Source organism: Carassius gibelio, chromosome B16 (genome assembly GCF_023724105.1).
Source record: "Carassius gibelio isolate Cgi1373 ecotype wild population from Czech Republic chromosome B16, carGib1.2-hapl.c, whole genome shotgun sequence".
NCBI classification, from domain to species: Eukaryota; Metazoa; Chordata; class Actinopteri; order Cypriniformes; family Cyprinidae; genus Carassius; species Carassius gibelio.
The window spans coordinates 28,106,774-28,125,182 of NC_068411.1; the positions used below are offsets into that span (position 1 = coordinate 28,106,774).

Sequence of the window (18,409 nt, forward strand, 5' to 3'; positions counted from 1 at the left end):
ACAGTCAGTTTGAGTGAGTGCTTTTGAGTTGCAGATATAACACTTTCTTATTTAGACATGACAGTCAGTCATATCTCTGTTTGGGATCAAAGGTTTCCATTTTCAAGGTTTTGTGTGTGAAAATGCATCACATCATTGGAGTGATGATATTATGAGAGTTACACCAACAAATTGATGTCATCTTGTCATATCTCATTATGTGTCAACCCCAGAGGAAACATTGTTGCTCAGAAGTTTATCTTTTTTAACTCAAATGATAAAATGTGGTTCCTAGTAATAGTGCCTGTCATTGAAGTTTCTCTCAGTGAGAGGAGTTTTCCCTGGGACCACACTAGAATCTGGTACACTAGTTTGTATAAATGGCGTGAGTACAGAGCTCCTTGGTGGTAGATGTAAGAGACCACTGCTGTGTTGCAAAACAAATTAAGACAGTCGTTGACATACAGTAAAAGTGCAGAGCAATAAAACGAACAACCTAGGCACACTGGAAAATCTTTCAGAACTTTAATTAATTTAATTAAATTTAACTTAATTTAATTTTAAATGTACTTTTTTATTTATTTTCACTTGAAGAATAATTAAAACATTAAAGGGGGGGGTGAAATCCTCATTTTCACTAAATATCCTGTTAATCTTGAGTACCTATAGAATAGTACTGCATCCTTCATATCTCCAAAAAGTCTTTAGTTTTATTATATTTATAAGAGAACAATAGTCTGTGCCGATTTTTTCCGGAAAAACACGAGCCGCTGGAGGCGTGACATGTGGGCGGAGCTAAAGAATCACGAGCGCGAGTAGGCTTTTGCGTTGAGAGCGTTTGGAAGCTGTGACATTACCTTGAGGAAAAAAAAAAACATCATCCAAAACAAACCATAGCTAACAGTCAGATTCAGCCGTTTATTTATGATCCAGAGGCTGAAACTGAACGAGAGCAGCAGCAGCACAACTTCAACAGAGTCTCTATGTGGTATGTATTGAAACTGTATATATTTGCTTATGTAACCCCTCTCTCCCGGGTCCTTTCTGACGCTCCTCGCACTCGCTCCGAGCGGGGCTCGATCCCGGGTCTCCTCTAACAAGAATGCTAAATGGCTACAGCCACTGGCGTCTGTTGCTAGTGCGTCTCTTGAGATCAGGGAGGTTTACCTGCACAGCACTAACTTACTCGCTGGCCTCCGTTACACTTTTGGTTTTGGAAAATGACTAAGTTCCACTTTATGTCGTCTTTTTTTTCCTTTAAAGGTGAACAAGAGGTTTACTTGATGTGCTTACGCGCCGTTAGCTAAGTTAACAACACAGAGATATTTGAAGCAGTTTTACTCACCGCTTGCGGTTCCAACAAACGATCGTGACCCTTTTTCGTTGGGACTGCATTATCCTTAAGAAATAAACGATATGCAAATCCGTCGTCAAACTGGGCCTTGTTTGTAAAACAAGCATCTTCGAAATGCAGGGAACAAACACAAACACTTGCACAACTCCATTGATGCTCTATAAAAATAAACTCCGTCCACTGGTCCCTTGATGTTTTCTTATTTTGGTAATCTGTGCAGGGTTGTCTTGCCCTTGCAACCAAAAACACACTCCTTTTGTGACATTTCGCGACGCTCTCGCTGTGATGAGTGAATGTCTCTGCTCTACTCTACGGGAGCGCGCGCTCTTCGGGGAGAAGTGCCCTTAGGACCAATATAAGAAAATTCCGCTCCATCTAACGTCACACAGACCCATACTCGAAAAAAACTTTCCGAAACTTGACAAACCGAAAGGAGTATTTTTGGAACAAAAATACTCCTTCAAACGTACAACTTAATTTTTGAAACTTTGTCCATGTTTAGCATGGGAATCCAACTCTTTAACAGTGAAAAAAACTCAGTATGCATGAAATAGCATTTCACCCCCCCTATAATAAAAAATTATAATAAAATATTTTGTAAGCAAAATGACATAACACTACAAAATTACTGAAATTAAAAACTATGGTATTTCAGCGATGCTAAAATAATACTGATGCACAATTGCAACATTTTTCCAGATTAGGTTTGAAAATGAATTTTAATAGAAGCTCAGACCACTTTTTGGTCTGATAGCATTTGAATTCATATTGAAATTTCTTATTGTTTTCCTAACAAATCTGAGCAGAGTTGGGGACATTAACAAGATCTCCTTTGAATCTCTAGAAGAATCACATGCTGCAGGAGAGCTGTGTAACTGGGAAACACTCTAAGCTAATTTGCGATCAATTTAATCTTCTGTTGTCAAGGAGAAGCAATTGAGATGTTAACGAGATCTCATTTGGGATTTTCCTATCCTGCGGGCATGTACATGAAACAAGTGCAATAAAACAACAACCCAGAAGTCACGTCTCAGCATGACGAACAGTAGTGCTTTCTGCTCTTCATGGAGATTTGCCGGCGTGGAGCGGGAGGCCTTGCCGGGAGCCCCTTGACCCCTGCTCTGCGTGAGCGGTGGTGCCAGTGAGAGTCAGCACATGAGCATATGGAGACGGGGTGAGACGGATCGGGCTGCTCTGTGCTCCTGAGCCAAGAGAGATGCACTGACAAATGGAAGTGATCTTAAGAGCTCGGTGACGCTGCTCTAATCTCGTTCTCTCACAGATGGCCCGCACTGGCATGCTGTCACAGGCCACACAATGCTTTCTGAGTCTCCCACGTACTATGAACAGGCAGCTCGAGAAGATAATGGATTTTCACAATTCTGTTTCGCACTATAGCAAAAGTGGGAAAGAGAAATCACAAATGACATCTATAATATCGCTATTTTTTCCAACACAGAAATAAGGTTAAATGGAGGTTGACTAGAGATTCTGAAGTCTTTTCAGACTATAAAATACCCCAGTAATTAAATATGTCTTAGGTTTAAGAGATCTATCCACCCATGCACCAATCCATCCATCTAAAGACCCACCCACCCACCAGCATATCTATCCACCTACTTATCTACCTTCCTATCCATTCACCAATTCACTCATTCATCCATCCATCCAACAACCCACCAACAAATAAATCTACATACCTATCCATCCTTCAATTCATCCACCTACCTGTTATCCATCCATCATCCATCTATCCATCCATCCATCCATCCATCCATCCATCCACAAACCTATTATCCATCCAGCCAGCCATCCCTCCACCAGCCTATCTATCCACCTACTTATCTACCTTCCTATCATTCACCAATTCACTCATTCATCCATCCATCTATCCAACAACCTTCCAACCAATATATCTACTTACCTATCCATCCATCAATTAATTCACCTACCTGTTATCCATCTATCCATCCATCCACAAACCTATTATGCATCCAGCCAGCCATCCCTCCACCAGCCTATCTATCTACCTACTTATCTACCTTCCTATCATTCACCAATTCATCTATTCATCCATTCATCTATCCAACAACCTACCTACCCACCTACAAATCTATATACCTTTCCATCCATCAATTTATCCACCTTTCTATTATCCATTCAACCATCCTACTGCTTATCTAACTTTCTATCCATTCACCAATTCACTTATTCATCCTTCTATCTAAGAATGTACCTTTTTTAAGAATTAAAATGCATTTAAGTTTAGTTATTGTGATATCAGACATTTATTATCAAAATCTTCCAAGATCCATTTTATTGTTTGTTTTGTTTAGATACTCTTGGTTTATTATTTTAACGTGAAAATTTATATGACAGTGACACACAATCCAAATGGAATGACATTCTTGTTTGTAAATGTTTCTAAAGGTTTATTACAACAGTATTGTTGATCCAAAGAACAGGTTTAGAACATAATAGCCTGTATTTGATGTTGATTTCAGTTATGCCTGGCGGAGCACTGAATGGAGCGAGTGTCGTGTTGACGCGCTGCTCAGCCAGCAGGACCGGCGGCGAGGGAATCAGACGGGTTTGTGTGGCGGAGGTGTTCAGAGCAGAGAAGTGTACTGCGCCCAAGCCAACGCAGAACTGCTCAGCTACATCAATAACAACAAAGACAAACAAGGTACAGGCATCAGCTTAACAGTGTAGTGTATAGTAATCAGAAGTATGACATTTTTACATAGACATTCAGTTCTGGACAAACTTTTGAGCGAGTCACCTGAAAAACATGATTGGCTGATAGCACAACAAAAATGTATTCAGTACCAAACCCTTCACTAAAGTGACTATCCTGAGCTGTGATAAAGATTACTGATTGATTGATTGATTGATTTTACTCATTCACTCACTCACTCATTCACTTACTCACTCACTCCTCCAAATCTTTTTAAGTTTCACATGATTGCTTAAAAGAATATTAATAAAATTCATATGATGCCAGAAGCAAATCTTTTTCAATTCCATTTGGTTCCATAAAAAAAAACTAAAATATAAATATATTTAAATAAATAAACTTATATATTTAAATAAATAAACTTATATATATATATATATATATATATATATATATATATATATATATATATATATATATATATATATATATATATATATATATATATATATATTTATATATAAACTATAAACTTTATAGTTCTTTTTGATGCTAAGAGGGAATCTTTGATTCATATGATTCTACAAAAGTCTTTGAGTTTCGTATGATACTGTAAGTGAATCTTTATAAGTTCAAGCTGATTCTATAATATAATCTTTTTAAATTCCATTTAATTCACTAAACAAATCTTTACTGTTTCCATTTGATATGATGACAAAATCTTTGTTCCTTAACATGCCATAATCAAATATTTGTTTCATAGGACTCCATAAGAGAAACCTTAAGTTTAATATAATGCCATTGAAGAGTTCCAGGTGATGCTGAAATTGAAAACAGTTTATTATGAGAAAAGACATTGAATCAATTATTTATTTATTACAAAGTATCTATTATAATAAAATAACATTTTGTGATTTATATGTTGCTTTGCTAAATAATTTTGTACCTCTCAGAACAATGTAAATCCTAAAATACTTGGATCTATTCGTCATGCTTCTCCTCTTTCCTAGCTTTTTCCTTGTCCATCTCTTAAAACAAATTTCGTACTCTACTGTATATATTGCATCAGCATTTCTTTGCATGCTACACACACACACACAACATTTCTCAATTAATGGCCCACCCGTCTTCATGGAAAATACCTTCTTTTTTTATTTTTCTCCCTCCTGCTTGCTCTTTTGATGCTCAGAACTTTAGGGTGAGCACACTGAAACTTATCGTAACGCACATGTCTCCGTACATTAGAGCAGATGAGCGCTGACTGCATGAAAAGCTCCAGTTAAAGAAGCACTATTAGAACAGACCACTGGTGGAGCTGCGTATGCTGGGAAATCTGTGTCCTTATCAGCGTGGTGCAGGAGACGACTCGCTTCACTGGGGGCTAATCTGCTCTGCCAACAGCAGATACATGAACGCAGACAGTGCAGAAAGTTAAAGAGAAAAATAGTCAACTGATGGAGTCGTGATGTTCTCGCCCTGGGAGGATGTTGTCAGCTTCAAGATTCTTTGATGTGATGAAACCTTCATCAAATCTTTCTGGAAGTGATGCTCATTTACATTTCCTTCTAAGAACACAACACTCACAGCACAAACAGAACGATATTTCCCTCAGCTGGCTTCACTGTCTCAAAACCAAGTGTTTCCAAAAGGATTTGATGACGTAGGAGAACTTCCAATTTGATTCTATATAGGAGCCTTTAAATATTAAATATGATGTCATAAGCAATTCTGAATGTTCCATTTGTTCCAAAAAATAGTCTTATTAGGTTTCCAATTAAGCCTTCGGAAAATCTTTATCATTCCCAATTGATTTCATAAGAGAATCTTTATAAGTTTCATATGATGCCGTAAGTGAATCTGTGTCATTTCTATTTGATTCTAAAATAAAAAAAAATTCAAAGTTCCATATGATTCCATAAAACACTTTTTAAAAGTTTCATATGATGTCATAATCAAAAGCAAATCTTTATCATTTTTATTTGATTCCATAGGAGAATATAAGTTTCATATGAAGTCATGAGCGAATCTTTATAAATGTAATTTGATTCCCTAATAGAATCTTCATATATTCCATTTGAATCCACAAGAGAATCTTTGTAAGTTTCATATCATATTCCACAAATCAATCTATAAGTTAAATTTGGCTCCATGTTTAAGTTTAATATTATAAATAATTCTATAACAGAAACTTTCTACTGTAAATTTCATGACTCCATAATCTTTATGAGTTCCATTTAATTGCATAAAACACTCCGTATAAACTTCAAATGATGCCTTAAGGTTATTTAAGATTATTTAATTTCCCTTTGATATATAGGAGAATCATTGTAAATTCCTTATGATGCTGTAAGTGAATATTTATAAGTTCCATTAGATTCCATAAGATAATAATTTCAAAGCCCATTTGATGCTGTTAGAGAATCTTTAAGTTTAATATAGTCCCTTATAGCGAATCCTTGAGTTCCATATGATGCAGAAAATGAACATGATTCTTGATGAGATTTCTTTACTGAAGTGCTGCAAAAATCGATTGAAGAAGCTTGATTTTGAGAGTGTAGGAGGAATCCTGCGGCTTTTGACTGGCTGAGATCTGGGTGCAAGTAAAAGCTAACCAGCTTATACCTCACATTATCACATTACTGTCTGAATGAAAGTCAATGAAGGCGATGTACACTGAATAAACTGCCATGACATTCGATTGGACAGTGCTATATTTGGAGTCTACTATGAAACAAATGACTGCTTTATAGGAGAAGCGAATGTGACAGATGCGATTCATTTATGGCTTTACAAACCGATGGGTTTGGCTGGTTATCATGAGCAGTTTGGCCCTGCTGGTAAATGATATAACCAGAGGTTGCATTAACTGAACATTTTTCTGTCACTTACCAAATTGTAAAAACATTGTCAGATAATTCAAAATGCTTTGTGTTGTTTTGACAGATATAGAATTAAGTTGTCTGGCCTATTGCATTGGGTAAAGAAAAATTAGAAAATAAAATGTGAAAGTAGACTGCGAGAGGTGTGAGTAAGAATATAAGGAGAGAAACAAAGGTATTTCATATTTTACTGACAGGTAAGAGTAGAGCATGACGGCAAATTTACAACCCAGTCCATCAGAATGACAGGAAATGATTTTACATCAAGAGTGCCTGTGCATTGTGATTAAACGGATATCATTTTATTTCATTTTGTGAAGGACTCTTTAAAGGTTGAATGGTTATATTTTCCCTTGCCTGCTGCTTTTGACATCACAGTTCAGGATAGTTAAAGCTAACCAGTTTATGCCCTGCGTTAACCCCTTAAAGCTGTAATTTTGTCGAAGTAGTCACAGTATAGAGCTCATAGTGACTGTATCTGAATTTTCCCTTGAACTATGTTTACTAGCAGTAGTTTGTGTGCTTCGTAGAAGGTCAGTCATCCAACGGCCAGATGCCTAGTGTCCCTCCCCTCCTGTCTATCAGCTATGAGATCTCAGGTAAGATGCTTAACCCCTTAAAAGGAATATTCTGGGAATCTTTCACCTCAACGTAAATACACCAACATAGCTTCGAAAGAGAAACTGTTATTTTATTGTGTTTTTTTACATTTTAACTTATAATTTTTTATATATACTACATTTAGTTATGTTATATTGTATTCATTTTAATTCTGTAATTTTATAATCTTAATTTTATTTCATTTGATTATTTTATATTTATTTGATATTTGATTTGATAATTCTATTAGTTTTTAACAATTATATTTAATATATTTCATATTTTATGTGTTGTATTAATTGTATTAAAGTATTCAATTTAATTCTATCATGTTTTTTATTTTATTTTTATTCTCTTTCTCTTTTAAGTCGGACATAATGGTCTTTGTTTGATCAAATCTCTTTGCCTAAAGCATGTTTACATTCTTTGTTTGCTTAGTCTGTTTACTCTCTGTATAAGTGTTTGTGTCCGTGGAGAGCTCATTACCAGGGTACATACTGATGCAACACTCACACATCAGACAACTGACAGAGATTGATTGACACTGACAGTCATTCTGACAGCTCCTTACTTTACACTCGTCCTCAAAAGAAATAAAGAAGCATTTTGTTTGTATTTGCTTCATTAGGGCCTTTTAAACTAGACCCCTCTGCCTTTTATTTCATGAAGTCTTTAACATGGAGCAAATCGATAAGTATTCAATAAGTAAAGTATACTGTATACAATTGAACTTATATGCATTTTCAAATAAATACTGTTCTTTAAAACTTTTACAACTTTCTATTCATCCAGAAATATTAAGAAGCAGGCTTTTAGCTTTGATGATAAGAATTGTCTGATGGGCAAGACCTTATGAATTAAAAACCTAATAAAAAATTACAATTCTGTTGAACAATTCAGCCTTGCACTCAAAAGAATAAATTATTTTAAAATATTTTCTTATAGAAAATTGTAAAATGATTTAAAAATATTACTGTTTTTACTCTATTTTTTTATTTTAAAATCATTCCGCTTTAGTGAGGATAACATTCACAATAAAGTTTTGACAGGTAGAGTAAATGAATAAATAGCAGGGCCACGTTAGGTTTCTGATTTGTTTTCGAGCACCAGCTCATTCTCATGTTTGAAGCCAAGTCTGTCCGCCTGGGTTTGTCAAGGCAGGCACACACCGCAAACTTTTATTAGACAGAAAGTTTGCGCAGAAGGTCTAGACCATCTGGCACGTAAACAAGGACAACCTGTGCTGTATTATGTTAACTTAGATGATGGTGCATTACACTGAAATCTGTCTCTCCATTAATTTGGGGAACATGCGGCGCTAGAAGAGTTGAACGAGGTGAACTGTCATTCCCCGTGCCCATTTCCAGAGTTCAATCAAATATTTTTTTTTTTTGGGCACAGTTAGTCTTCTGTGCATGTGGAGAGCATTTTGTTTTGGAAATCTATAGAGAGCAGAACTCACCACATATCAGCATGGAGAGCTCCACGAGAAGAGTTTACCTCGCTTTGATGCAAACGCAGCAGTCATGTCACCTGTCACCCATCAAGCCGACAGCAAAATCCTGTGTTAAAACATTAATGCACTGCTTTTATTTTGTGTTTTTGAATTTAGTATTTTATAGTTCCAGGGGAAAAAAGATCTCAGTTTCACACATGCTGGGCCCAGACGGGATCCATAGACTTTTCCATAGGCATTTTCTACACTCATCTGAGGACTATTCTTATGACAGGACTTATAGGAGGACAGGAGTAATTCATAGATTTGACAATTGGTATTTTATTGTATTGTATTGTATTCCAGGTGAACAGTGTACTAATTCACCTAATAGATATCACCATACTTTACGACATTTAGGCATCGCAAACATTTTTTGTAACTCTATATATTAGAAAATACTGTCAATAACCAAATAATTTCGACCATTTTTGGGGGGATTAAGTGTTATCGAAAGTGGAGATTTCTTAAAATGTTTTTATATATATATATAAAAAATTTAAAAAATCAAACTTTAAAGATAAGTACTGTAAATAAAACTGCCATATAAATTGCAGTAAAATAAGCACAAAAAAAGAAAGAAAAAAAAAGTATTTAATGTATGTCAATTTATTTTGGATGTTTTCTACTGAAAAAAAAACATGTTTTAAAAAAAGTTCCAAAACTGACCAGTAACGAAACACAACAATTTTGCCTTAATTTTATACATCTTTTTTTTATGCCTATTATTTTAATGTATACAGTTTTTCGTCATTTTATTTCATTAGGGCCCGAGCACCGAGGTGCGAGGACCCTCTTGTATCTGCTTTGTTTATTATTATTATTATTATTATTAGGGCCCGAGCACCGATGGTGTGAGGACCCTCTTGGAATTGCTCCGTTTATTATTATTATTATTATTATTATTATTATTATTATTATTATTATTATTATTATTATTCTCCAAAATGAATCGCATTTTTGAGGGCCTAAACATGCTCGAAAAGTCATGAAACTTTGCACACACCTCAGAACTGGCGAAAATTTACGTCTGATATGGGTTTCAGAAGTGGGTGTGGCAAAATGGCTCAACAGCGCCACCTATACACGTTCAACGGTGTGCGCCTCGAGCTACGTTTCATGTACATGTATGAAAATCGGTATACACATGTAACTCTCCAATACCTACAAAAAAGTCTCTTGGAGCAAAATCCGAAACCCAACAGGAAGTCGGTTATTACTAATATTATGAGCAAATTTTGTGTCATTTTTGTCATTTCCATGCGTTGTATTTTAACGAACTCCTCCTAGAGATTCATTCAGATCAACACCAAATTTGGTATGCCTAATCTGAAGGCCTTTGCGATGTTAAATTGCGAAGCTTTTGAGTTTTCGTTAATGGGCGTGTCCGTGGTGGCCTGGCGAATTTCGATGATTCGCCATGAAACAGGAAGTTGCTATAACTCAGACATACAATGACCAATCTGCCCCAAACTTCACATGTTTGATGAGACTCCTGACCTGAACAGATTGACATGCCCATATACAGTTATAGTCATAGCGCCACCTATTGGCAACAGGAAGTTACATATTTTACACTGCGATGAACTACTCCTAGAAATTTTATGACATCAATGTATTTTTTGTGGTCAGTGTAATCTAAAGGCCTGTGTGATGTTAAGTTGTGAAGATCTTGAGTTTTCGTTAAAAGGCGTGTCCATGGCGCCGTCACGAAGTTCGATGTCTCGCCATGGGAATAAAATATATTATAACTCAGGCATAAAATGTCCGATCTTCCCCAAACTGCACATGTGTGATAAGAGTCCTGGCCTGAACACATCTGAAGGCCAAAATTCCATCAGATGTGGCAAAATGGCTCGATAGCGCCACCTATACACTTTCAACAGAGTGCGCCTCGAGCTATGTTTCACGTACATGTACAAAAATCGGTATACACATGTAACACAGTAATACCTACAAAAAAGTCTCTTGGTACGAAATCCTAATCCAAACAGGAAGTCAGTTATTTAGAATTTTCTCTGCAAAATTGGCATTGTTTTTGCCATTTTCAGGGGTTGTACTTTAACGAACTCCTCCTAGAGATTTATTCAGATCAACACCAAACCTGGTCTGTGTAATCTTAAGCCTTTTGCGATGTTAAATTGCGAAGATCTTTAGATTTCGTTAAAGGGCGTGTCCATGGCAGCCTGACAAATTTCGATGTTTCGCCATGAAAAAGGAAGTTGCTGTAACTCAGACATACAATGTCCAATCTGCCCCAAACTTCACATGTTAGATAAAACTTCTGCCCTTAACAGATCTACATGCCCACATTCAGTTATAGTCATAGCGCCACCTATTGGCAACAGGAAGTGACATGTTTTACGCTGCGACAAACTACTCCCATAATTTTATATATGTATAGATTAACATATATTTTGTGGTCAGTCTAATCTAAAGGCCTGTGCAATGTTAACTTTTGGAGATCTTGAGTTTTTGTTAAAGGGCGTTTCCATGGCGCCATGACAAAATTTGATGTCTTGCCACAGCAAGAGTAGTTGTTGTAACTCAAGCATAAAATGTTCAATCTTCCCCAAACTTCACATGTTTGATAAGAGTCCTGGCCTGAACACATCTGAAGGCCAATATTCCATTATAATGATAGCGCCACCTGCTGGCAACGGTAAGATTGGCACATATATGGGATATACTTTGATATATTCCACTAATATTTAGGACATTAAATGCATATTTCTCAACGTTCACCTTTTTACTAAAGCCACACGATGGCGGTGAGCCCGGGTGCGAGGGCCCGTTCATCGCTGCTTGCAGCTTTAATTAGGGCTCAAGCCCAAAGGGCGAGAGGCCTATTGTTTTCCTTAGGATTATTTTTTATTATTATTAGGGCTCAAGCCCAAAGGGCGAGAGGCCTATTGTTTTCCTTAGGATTATTTTTTATTATTATTATTAGGGCTCAAGCCTGGAGGGCGAGAGCCCTATTGTTTTCCTTAGGATTATTTGTTATTATTATTATTAGGGCTCAAGCCCGAAGGGGCGAAGAGCCCTATTGTTCTTCTAAGGATTATTCTTGTTAGGGCTCAAGCCCGAAGGGGCGAAGAGCCCTATTGTTCTTCTAAGGATTATTAGGGCTCAAGCCCGAAGGGGCGAAGAGCCCTATTGTTCCCCTAAGGATTATTCTTTTTCTTATTATTATTATTATTTTTTTTATTTTTTATTAAACCTTCCGGGGGTTTTTGGGGGCCTTAACATGCTCAAAAACTCTTGAAAATTGGCACACACATTGGAATCTGCGGCCATCAGGACGCCACAGAGACTGGGACCCGGGCGTGGCACAGGGGCTCTACAGCGCCCCCTGGAACACAGTCAGAAATCTTGAACCATAGCTCACACACACTTGCATATATTTATATGAAACTCAGTACACTTGTAGATCTCATTGAGCCGAGCAACTTTCGCGCTCTATGTCAAAGGCTCCGCCCAACAGGAAGTCAGCTATTCATGGCTGTTTAAAAAAAGCATGTTCTGGAATTTGATATACTTGTCATAGGTTTTTTACATGATTGCCACCAAACTCGGTGAACATGATCTCAAGACATTGGGGATGAAAAATTGCGAGGGGATTTTTGATATCTCGAAAGGTTTGCCCGTGGCGAGGCGTTGAAATTAGGGCAAAAAGTGAGAAACAGGAAATGCCTAATAACATCCACATACATTGCCTGAGTTTGATCAAACTTCATCGGTTTGTTCGATGTATGATACCGATCGTATATATGTGATTATTAAGAGTCAACGTTATAGCGCCACCAACTGGCAGCAGGAAGTGAGTCATTTTCAAAATGCTTTGAATTCAGCATCTTATTTTTACTCGATTTGCTTCAAACTTCATCAGAATAATGACAAAACATGGCCGATGTAAATCTGTTGTGGGGATATTGATATCTTATATATTGTTGCCATGGCAACGTGTCAAACTTGAATATTCTGTTATGGTGATTTTGAGGCAGATAACAACCTCAGATTTACATGAAACTCAAAACACATATCAGTATTCTTGATAGCTAGACAATGGAAAAAGCTTTTAAAAGGGCGTGGAAGAGGCACTCTATAGCGCCACCTTTTGTCAAAAGTGGGGGGGTTAGTTTTAGCTACAGACACCAAACTCGGTACAAAAATTGTTCTTATCAACACGGGCAACTTTCTAATTCACAGTCATCAGCTACGATCAACAGGAAGTCAGCTATTTTGATTTGAATGTGGATTTTTTTTTTACATTTAGCTGTGAATTAATGCATACTGCTCAGAGGAGAGTAACACTATACACACCAAACTTTGTCTACATGATGCCAAAACATTTTAAACAACTTAAATTGCCAATGGATTTTGGATAGCTTGAACGGTTTTGTCATGGTGATTTTTTTAAATGACAATAAAAATGGAATTATTAATTGTCCTGCATTTTTAAATTCCAAACACTTCAAAACCTTTTTTCATACAGAAAAAAAGTCATTCTGAGTAAATATGGATAGTTTCACGACTTTACAACACTGTATGGATAACAGAAAATAAAAAAACTGTCAGACATCTCATCTCACTCTGTCCCTCTGTTTGAGTATATGTGCTTCAGACTTCCATTGTCTGAGAGAAATAGCGCCCCTACAGGTGCAATTACCGGACTTTTACTTTCACTTTTAAATCGGTTAAAAATACAAATACATACTTAGATTTAATTCACACTGACAAGCTAAACCAACATATCTGATTATTACCGGTTCAGGGCTCATGGATAAATAATTTCTGGCCAGAGATACGTGAGAAATAGGAGAGATGAATCACCGCTCTGATCACGAGCGTCTGGAGTAAAGAGCTCAGAAAAAACGAATTTATTCCTGTTTTAAAGCTTTTAAAAATAAATTATTACAGCGATATCACACAATCAACCAATTAGAACACACCAAGAGCTAAATTCAGATGTTTTTGAACTGTTTGTGTGAAAATTAAATATTTGTGGCTGCCTATCTGAAATCACCGCTCCGATCAGCGCTTACAGTGTCGAGCTCAAAACAAACGAATTTATTCTTGTTTAAGAGCTTTTTTAAATAAAATATTACCACAAATGCACACAATAAACCCATTGTAACACTGCAAGAGCTAAATGCAGGTGTTTGTGACTCGTTTAAGTGTGAAAGACTATTTGACACCGCCACTGGCAGAATAACATGTATCTCTCGAGCTGCAGGATTCTGCCTTTCGTCGTACGAACGAACACATCACGGACAAGATTATTTCAAAATAGCTTGGCGAATATGAACGAAAACAGCCAATTGAACATAAACTGTTGAGAAATAAATCTGAAGTGGATCTACTGGATTTGAATATTAAGTGACCGCATATACCAGCTGCTTCTGTCTTCAATTTGAATCTATAAAAAAAATGAAACTCATTCATCTTGGCTGCTTTTTTAATGTGTGTACGTATGTATTTATTATTTTGCTCTAACAAGAATTAATCTATATTTAATTAAATCAATTACATTTTATTTTACATTTTATTTGTCCATTTCTGCATCTAAACGCCTAAAAACATAAAACATGATCTATTATACTATTGTTAGCAATTTCTTTATCGTCCAATTTTTCTGGTGTACACACTTTTATTTTCATAATAAACTTGTTTGTTAGATTATACACAGTTACAGTGGTCTATAATAAATATTGACAGGTTTTATTCAAGCTGTTTAGAATGATTGCAGTAGGCTAATTTTTTTAAATGTAAATCCAAAAAAAGAAAAAAAATTAATAAAAAACATTGGAAAACAATAACTGTTGTACTTTTTTTATACATTTTGTATAATTTCATAGTTTATGCATTATAGTTATAAAAACAAATAAATGTAGCCACTCACATAGAAATAGGCCTTATCCTTTTCTGACAGTTTTAGGGATTTTTAAAAATCCTAAAAAACCTTATTTGTGCTGCAAATAATAATTTCAAACTCAAAAAGTAAATAGTCAGTTCATGCTTTATAAAGCCTTGTCCCAATATTAATAGTCAGTAGTAAGCAGTTTATAAATACAGCTATAAATAGCTTGTTTTTGGTTTATAAGCACATTTGTTAAAAAGGAGAGTAAAGGGTCAGTTATCTTCCTATGAAAAATAAAAAAATAAAAATAAACAAACAACAACACTGATTGATACAGAACTCAGAAATTCTATTGTGGATTTATGATAAAATCAGCCTGTAAATGATTTCATACTCCTCCAAGAAGACACAAGTAGTTCACACCAAACTTTTTTTAACATGAAGCCAATATACTGAGATGTTAAATTGCGAATGGGTTTAGGATAGCTTAAATGGTGTGGTCATAGCGATTTATTAAAGTAACATTAAAAAAATACAATAGTTATTTTACTATATCTTTAATTTTTTTCATTCCAAACTCTTCATATTTTTTTATATACGTAGAAGTTATCATTTGAAGGAAGCACAGTAAGTTTAATAGCTTTATCATTTTCAAGAGCCAGCATAAAATTAAAACTATCATAACTTATAAATGAAGCTTGCAATTCTTAGTACCAATAATGGCCACCAGATGGAGGTATAGGATTACTTTTAAATAATTATTGTAGAAACAAGTATGATTTAAATCATTTATAGAAATCTTTCAAAGAAAAATAATATGAATTTTATGTATTTACTGATAAAATGACCCTCACTTTATTAGAATAACAAGCTGAAATATTGTGAACTGTATATTAAGAATAATTCTTTATAGGCTTTATGGACAGACACGTTTTGAGTGACTCTTGAAGGATCAGCACCACATCCTCTTTTACCACTGTTTAAAGAATTTATCTTACAGAACAGATGCAAATTAATTTTGGATAGCTTGAATGGTTTTGTCATGGTGATTTTTTGAAATAACAGTAAAAAAGTAACCAGTAAATGTCTTTTATTTTTTTAAAGTGCAGCTTCTAAACACTTCAACAAAATGTACACATAGAAGTCATGCTGAGGAAATATGCATAGTTTCATGACTATACAACACTATATGGATGATAGAAAATTAAAAAACTACCATACATCTGATGTCACTCTGTCCCTCTGTCACTGTGGGTAATGTGTGTGTGTGTGTGTGTGTGTTTGTGTGTTAAGTGTGTGTGCTGAGTTTGTGTGAATGTGTGGGAGAGGGGATGGGCTTGGTGTCAGAGAGAGAGAGAGAGAGAGAGAGAGAGAGAGGGAGGGAGACTTAATCATCTCTTTAATCACCAGCAGAAAAAAAAAGCAATTTTGTGTTGTTGTTGTTTTTTCATCATTACAGCTTAAGAAATATCTTAGGCCTCAACATCAACTGTTGCTGCTTTATATAGCCATCTCCCAAAATTAATAGTCATTAGTAAGCATTTTATAAATACAGCTATAATTAAATTGTTCATGGTTTATATGCACATTTATTTTGAGGAGATTAAAGGCTGTAATCTTCCTAAAAAAAAAAATAAAAATAAAAATAAAAAAATAAACAAACACAGAACTCAGAAACATTTATTTCAAGATGCAATAAAAGAAAACTGTACACTATATATACATATATATACAATTGCATAAGTTTATATTTAATTTTTTTTATCAAGTGTACAGCTAATAATAATAATAATAATAATAATAATAATAATAATAATAATAATAATGCATTTTATTTAAGGCGCCTTTCAAACCACTCAAGGTCACCGTACAACAAGTAACAACAGTAACAATATTAAAACAAAAAATAACAGCAAATAACAATGTCAATAAAAAACCACAATAATATTAGAATAGCACAACATATTGTGGAATACTATATTAAGACTTTATATATAGGCTTTATGAACAGATAGGTTTTGAGAGATGCTTGAAGTACTAGCATCACCTCCTCTTGTACGACGGTTTGAGGAATATATCTTCCAGATAGTACCGCCGCTCCCTATATGCAGAATACGCAGTCTTCGTAGGGCACCAACTCCCAGAGGAGGCACCATCCCAGTAAAATAAAACATGCGCCATTCTCCCATCCGCGCTCGCGACTGCTCGGACATTTGCGGATGAATGTTCGTAATTGATGGATGGACATCTATGCCCGGGTAAAAGTCATCAGCAATCCGGCACAGAGAAAAGAAAAATAAAGTAAAAAACAAAACAAAAACAGGCATAAATTTGGCTTGACATTGGACATTCGAGAGTCTCAAATTTAGGGACCGTCTCTTAAGTTACATGTGATATTGTTATACAATTTTCTAACGTCAGTAGCATTTGAAGAGAATGACTTACAGTCATAAAAACAACTGTAATTGTTCATCTAGGTGACAGCTATAATGCACCATTAAATTGAATGTTTGATATTTATTAAAACAAACTGTAAGTCATATGTAAATTATGCTACTTTTTCACATGGACTCAAAAGCAAATTTGAAGCTCAATAGCATTTGAGGAGAAAGACTTGCAGTCATAAAACAATTTTAATGTGTTAATTTAGGTGTCAGCTACAATGTACACCTTATACATTTATATATATATTAAAATAAAGTGTTACTAAAGTTATATATATTGTTCTGTGTATGTGATTTCAAAGTCTAGACGGGTCGGATTAACCCTTTAACTGCCATATCCCTTAAAATTTGATTGCCAGAGGGTTACTGTAAATGCTTATGCCCGCTGGGCACAGTTTTCCCGATGCCACCGGGGTGGCGTTGCACTGACGGCTTGAGCCCGCCATCGCTGCTTGCAGCTATATTTCTTATTATTATTTTTTTTATTTTTTATTAAACCTTCCGGGGGTTTTTGGGGGCCTTAACATGCTCAAAAACTCTTGAAAATTGGCACACACATTGGAATCTGCGGCCATCAGGACGCCGCAGAGGCTTGGACCCGGGCGTGGCACAGGGGCTCTACAGCGCCCCCTGGAACACAGTCAGAAATCTTGAACCATAGCTCACACACACTTGCATATATTTATATGAAACTCAGTACACTTATAGATCTCATTGAGCCGAACAACTTTCACACTTTATGTCCTAGGCTCCGCCCAACAGGAAGTCAGCTATTCAGGGCTGTTTAAAAAAAGCATGCTCTGGAATTTGAAATACTCCTCTGAGGTTTTCAACCCGTTCGCCACGAAACTCGGTGAACATGATCTCAAGACATTGAGGATGAAAAATTGCGAGGGGATTTTTGATATCTCGAACGGTTTGCCCGTGGCGAGGCGTGGAACTTATGGCGAGAAATGAGAAACAGGAAATGTCTAATAACATCCACATACATTTCCTGAATTTGATCAAACTTCATGGGTTTGTTCGTTGTATGATACCGATTGTATATATGTGACTATTAAGAGTCAACGTTATAGCGCCACCAACTGGCAGCAGGAAGTGTGTCATTTTCCAAATGCTTT

At 35.8% G+C, this 18,409-nt stretch overlaps 1 protein-coding gene across 1 annotated transcript in view; it reads left to right on the forward strand.

Annotated features, from left to right (window-relative positions):
* Positions 1–18,409, forward strand: part of LOC127974368 (thrombospondin type-1 domain-containing protein 7A-like) — a 225,442-nt gene that overhangs the window by 66,905 nt on the left and 140,128 nt on the right. Inside the window, exons 4-5 of the mRNA XM_052577577.1 lie at positions 3,838–4,019; positions 7,420–7,488. Coding sequence (XP_052433537.1) covers positions 3,838–4,019; positions 7,420–7,488 — 251 coding nt within the window. The remainder of the gene's footprint in view (positions 1–3,837; positions 4,020–7,419; positions 7,489–18,409) is intronic.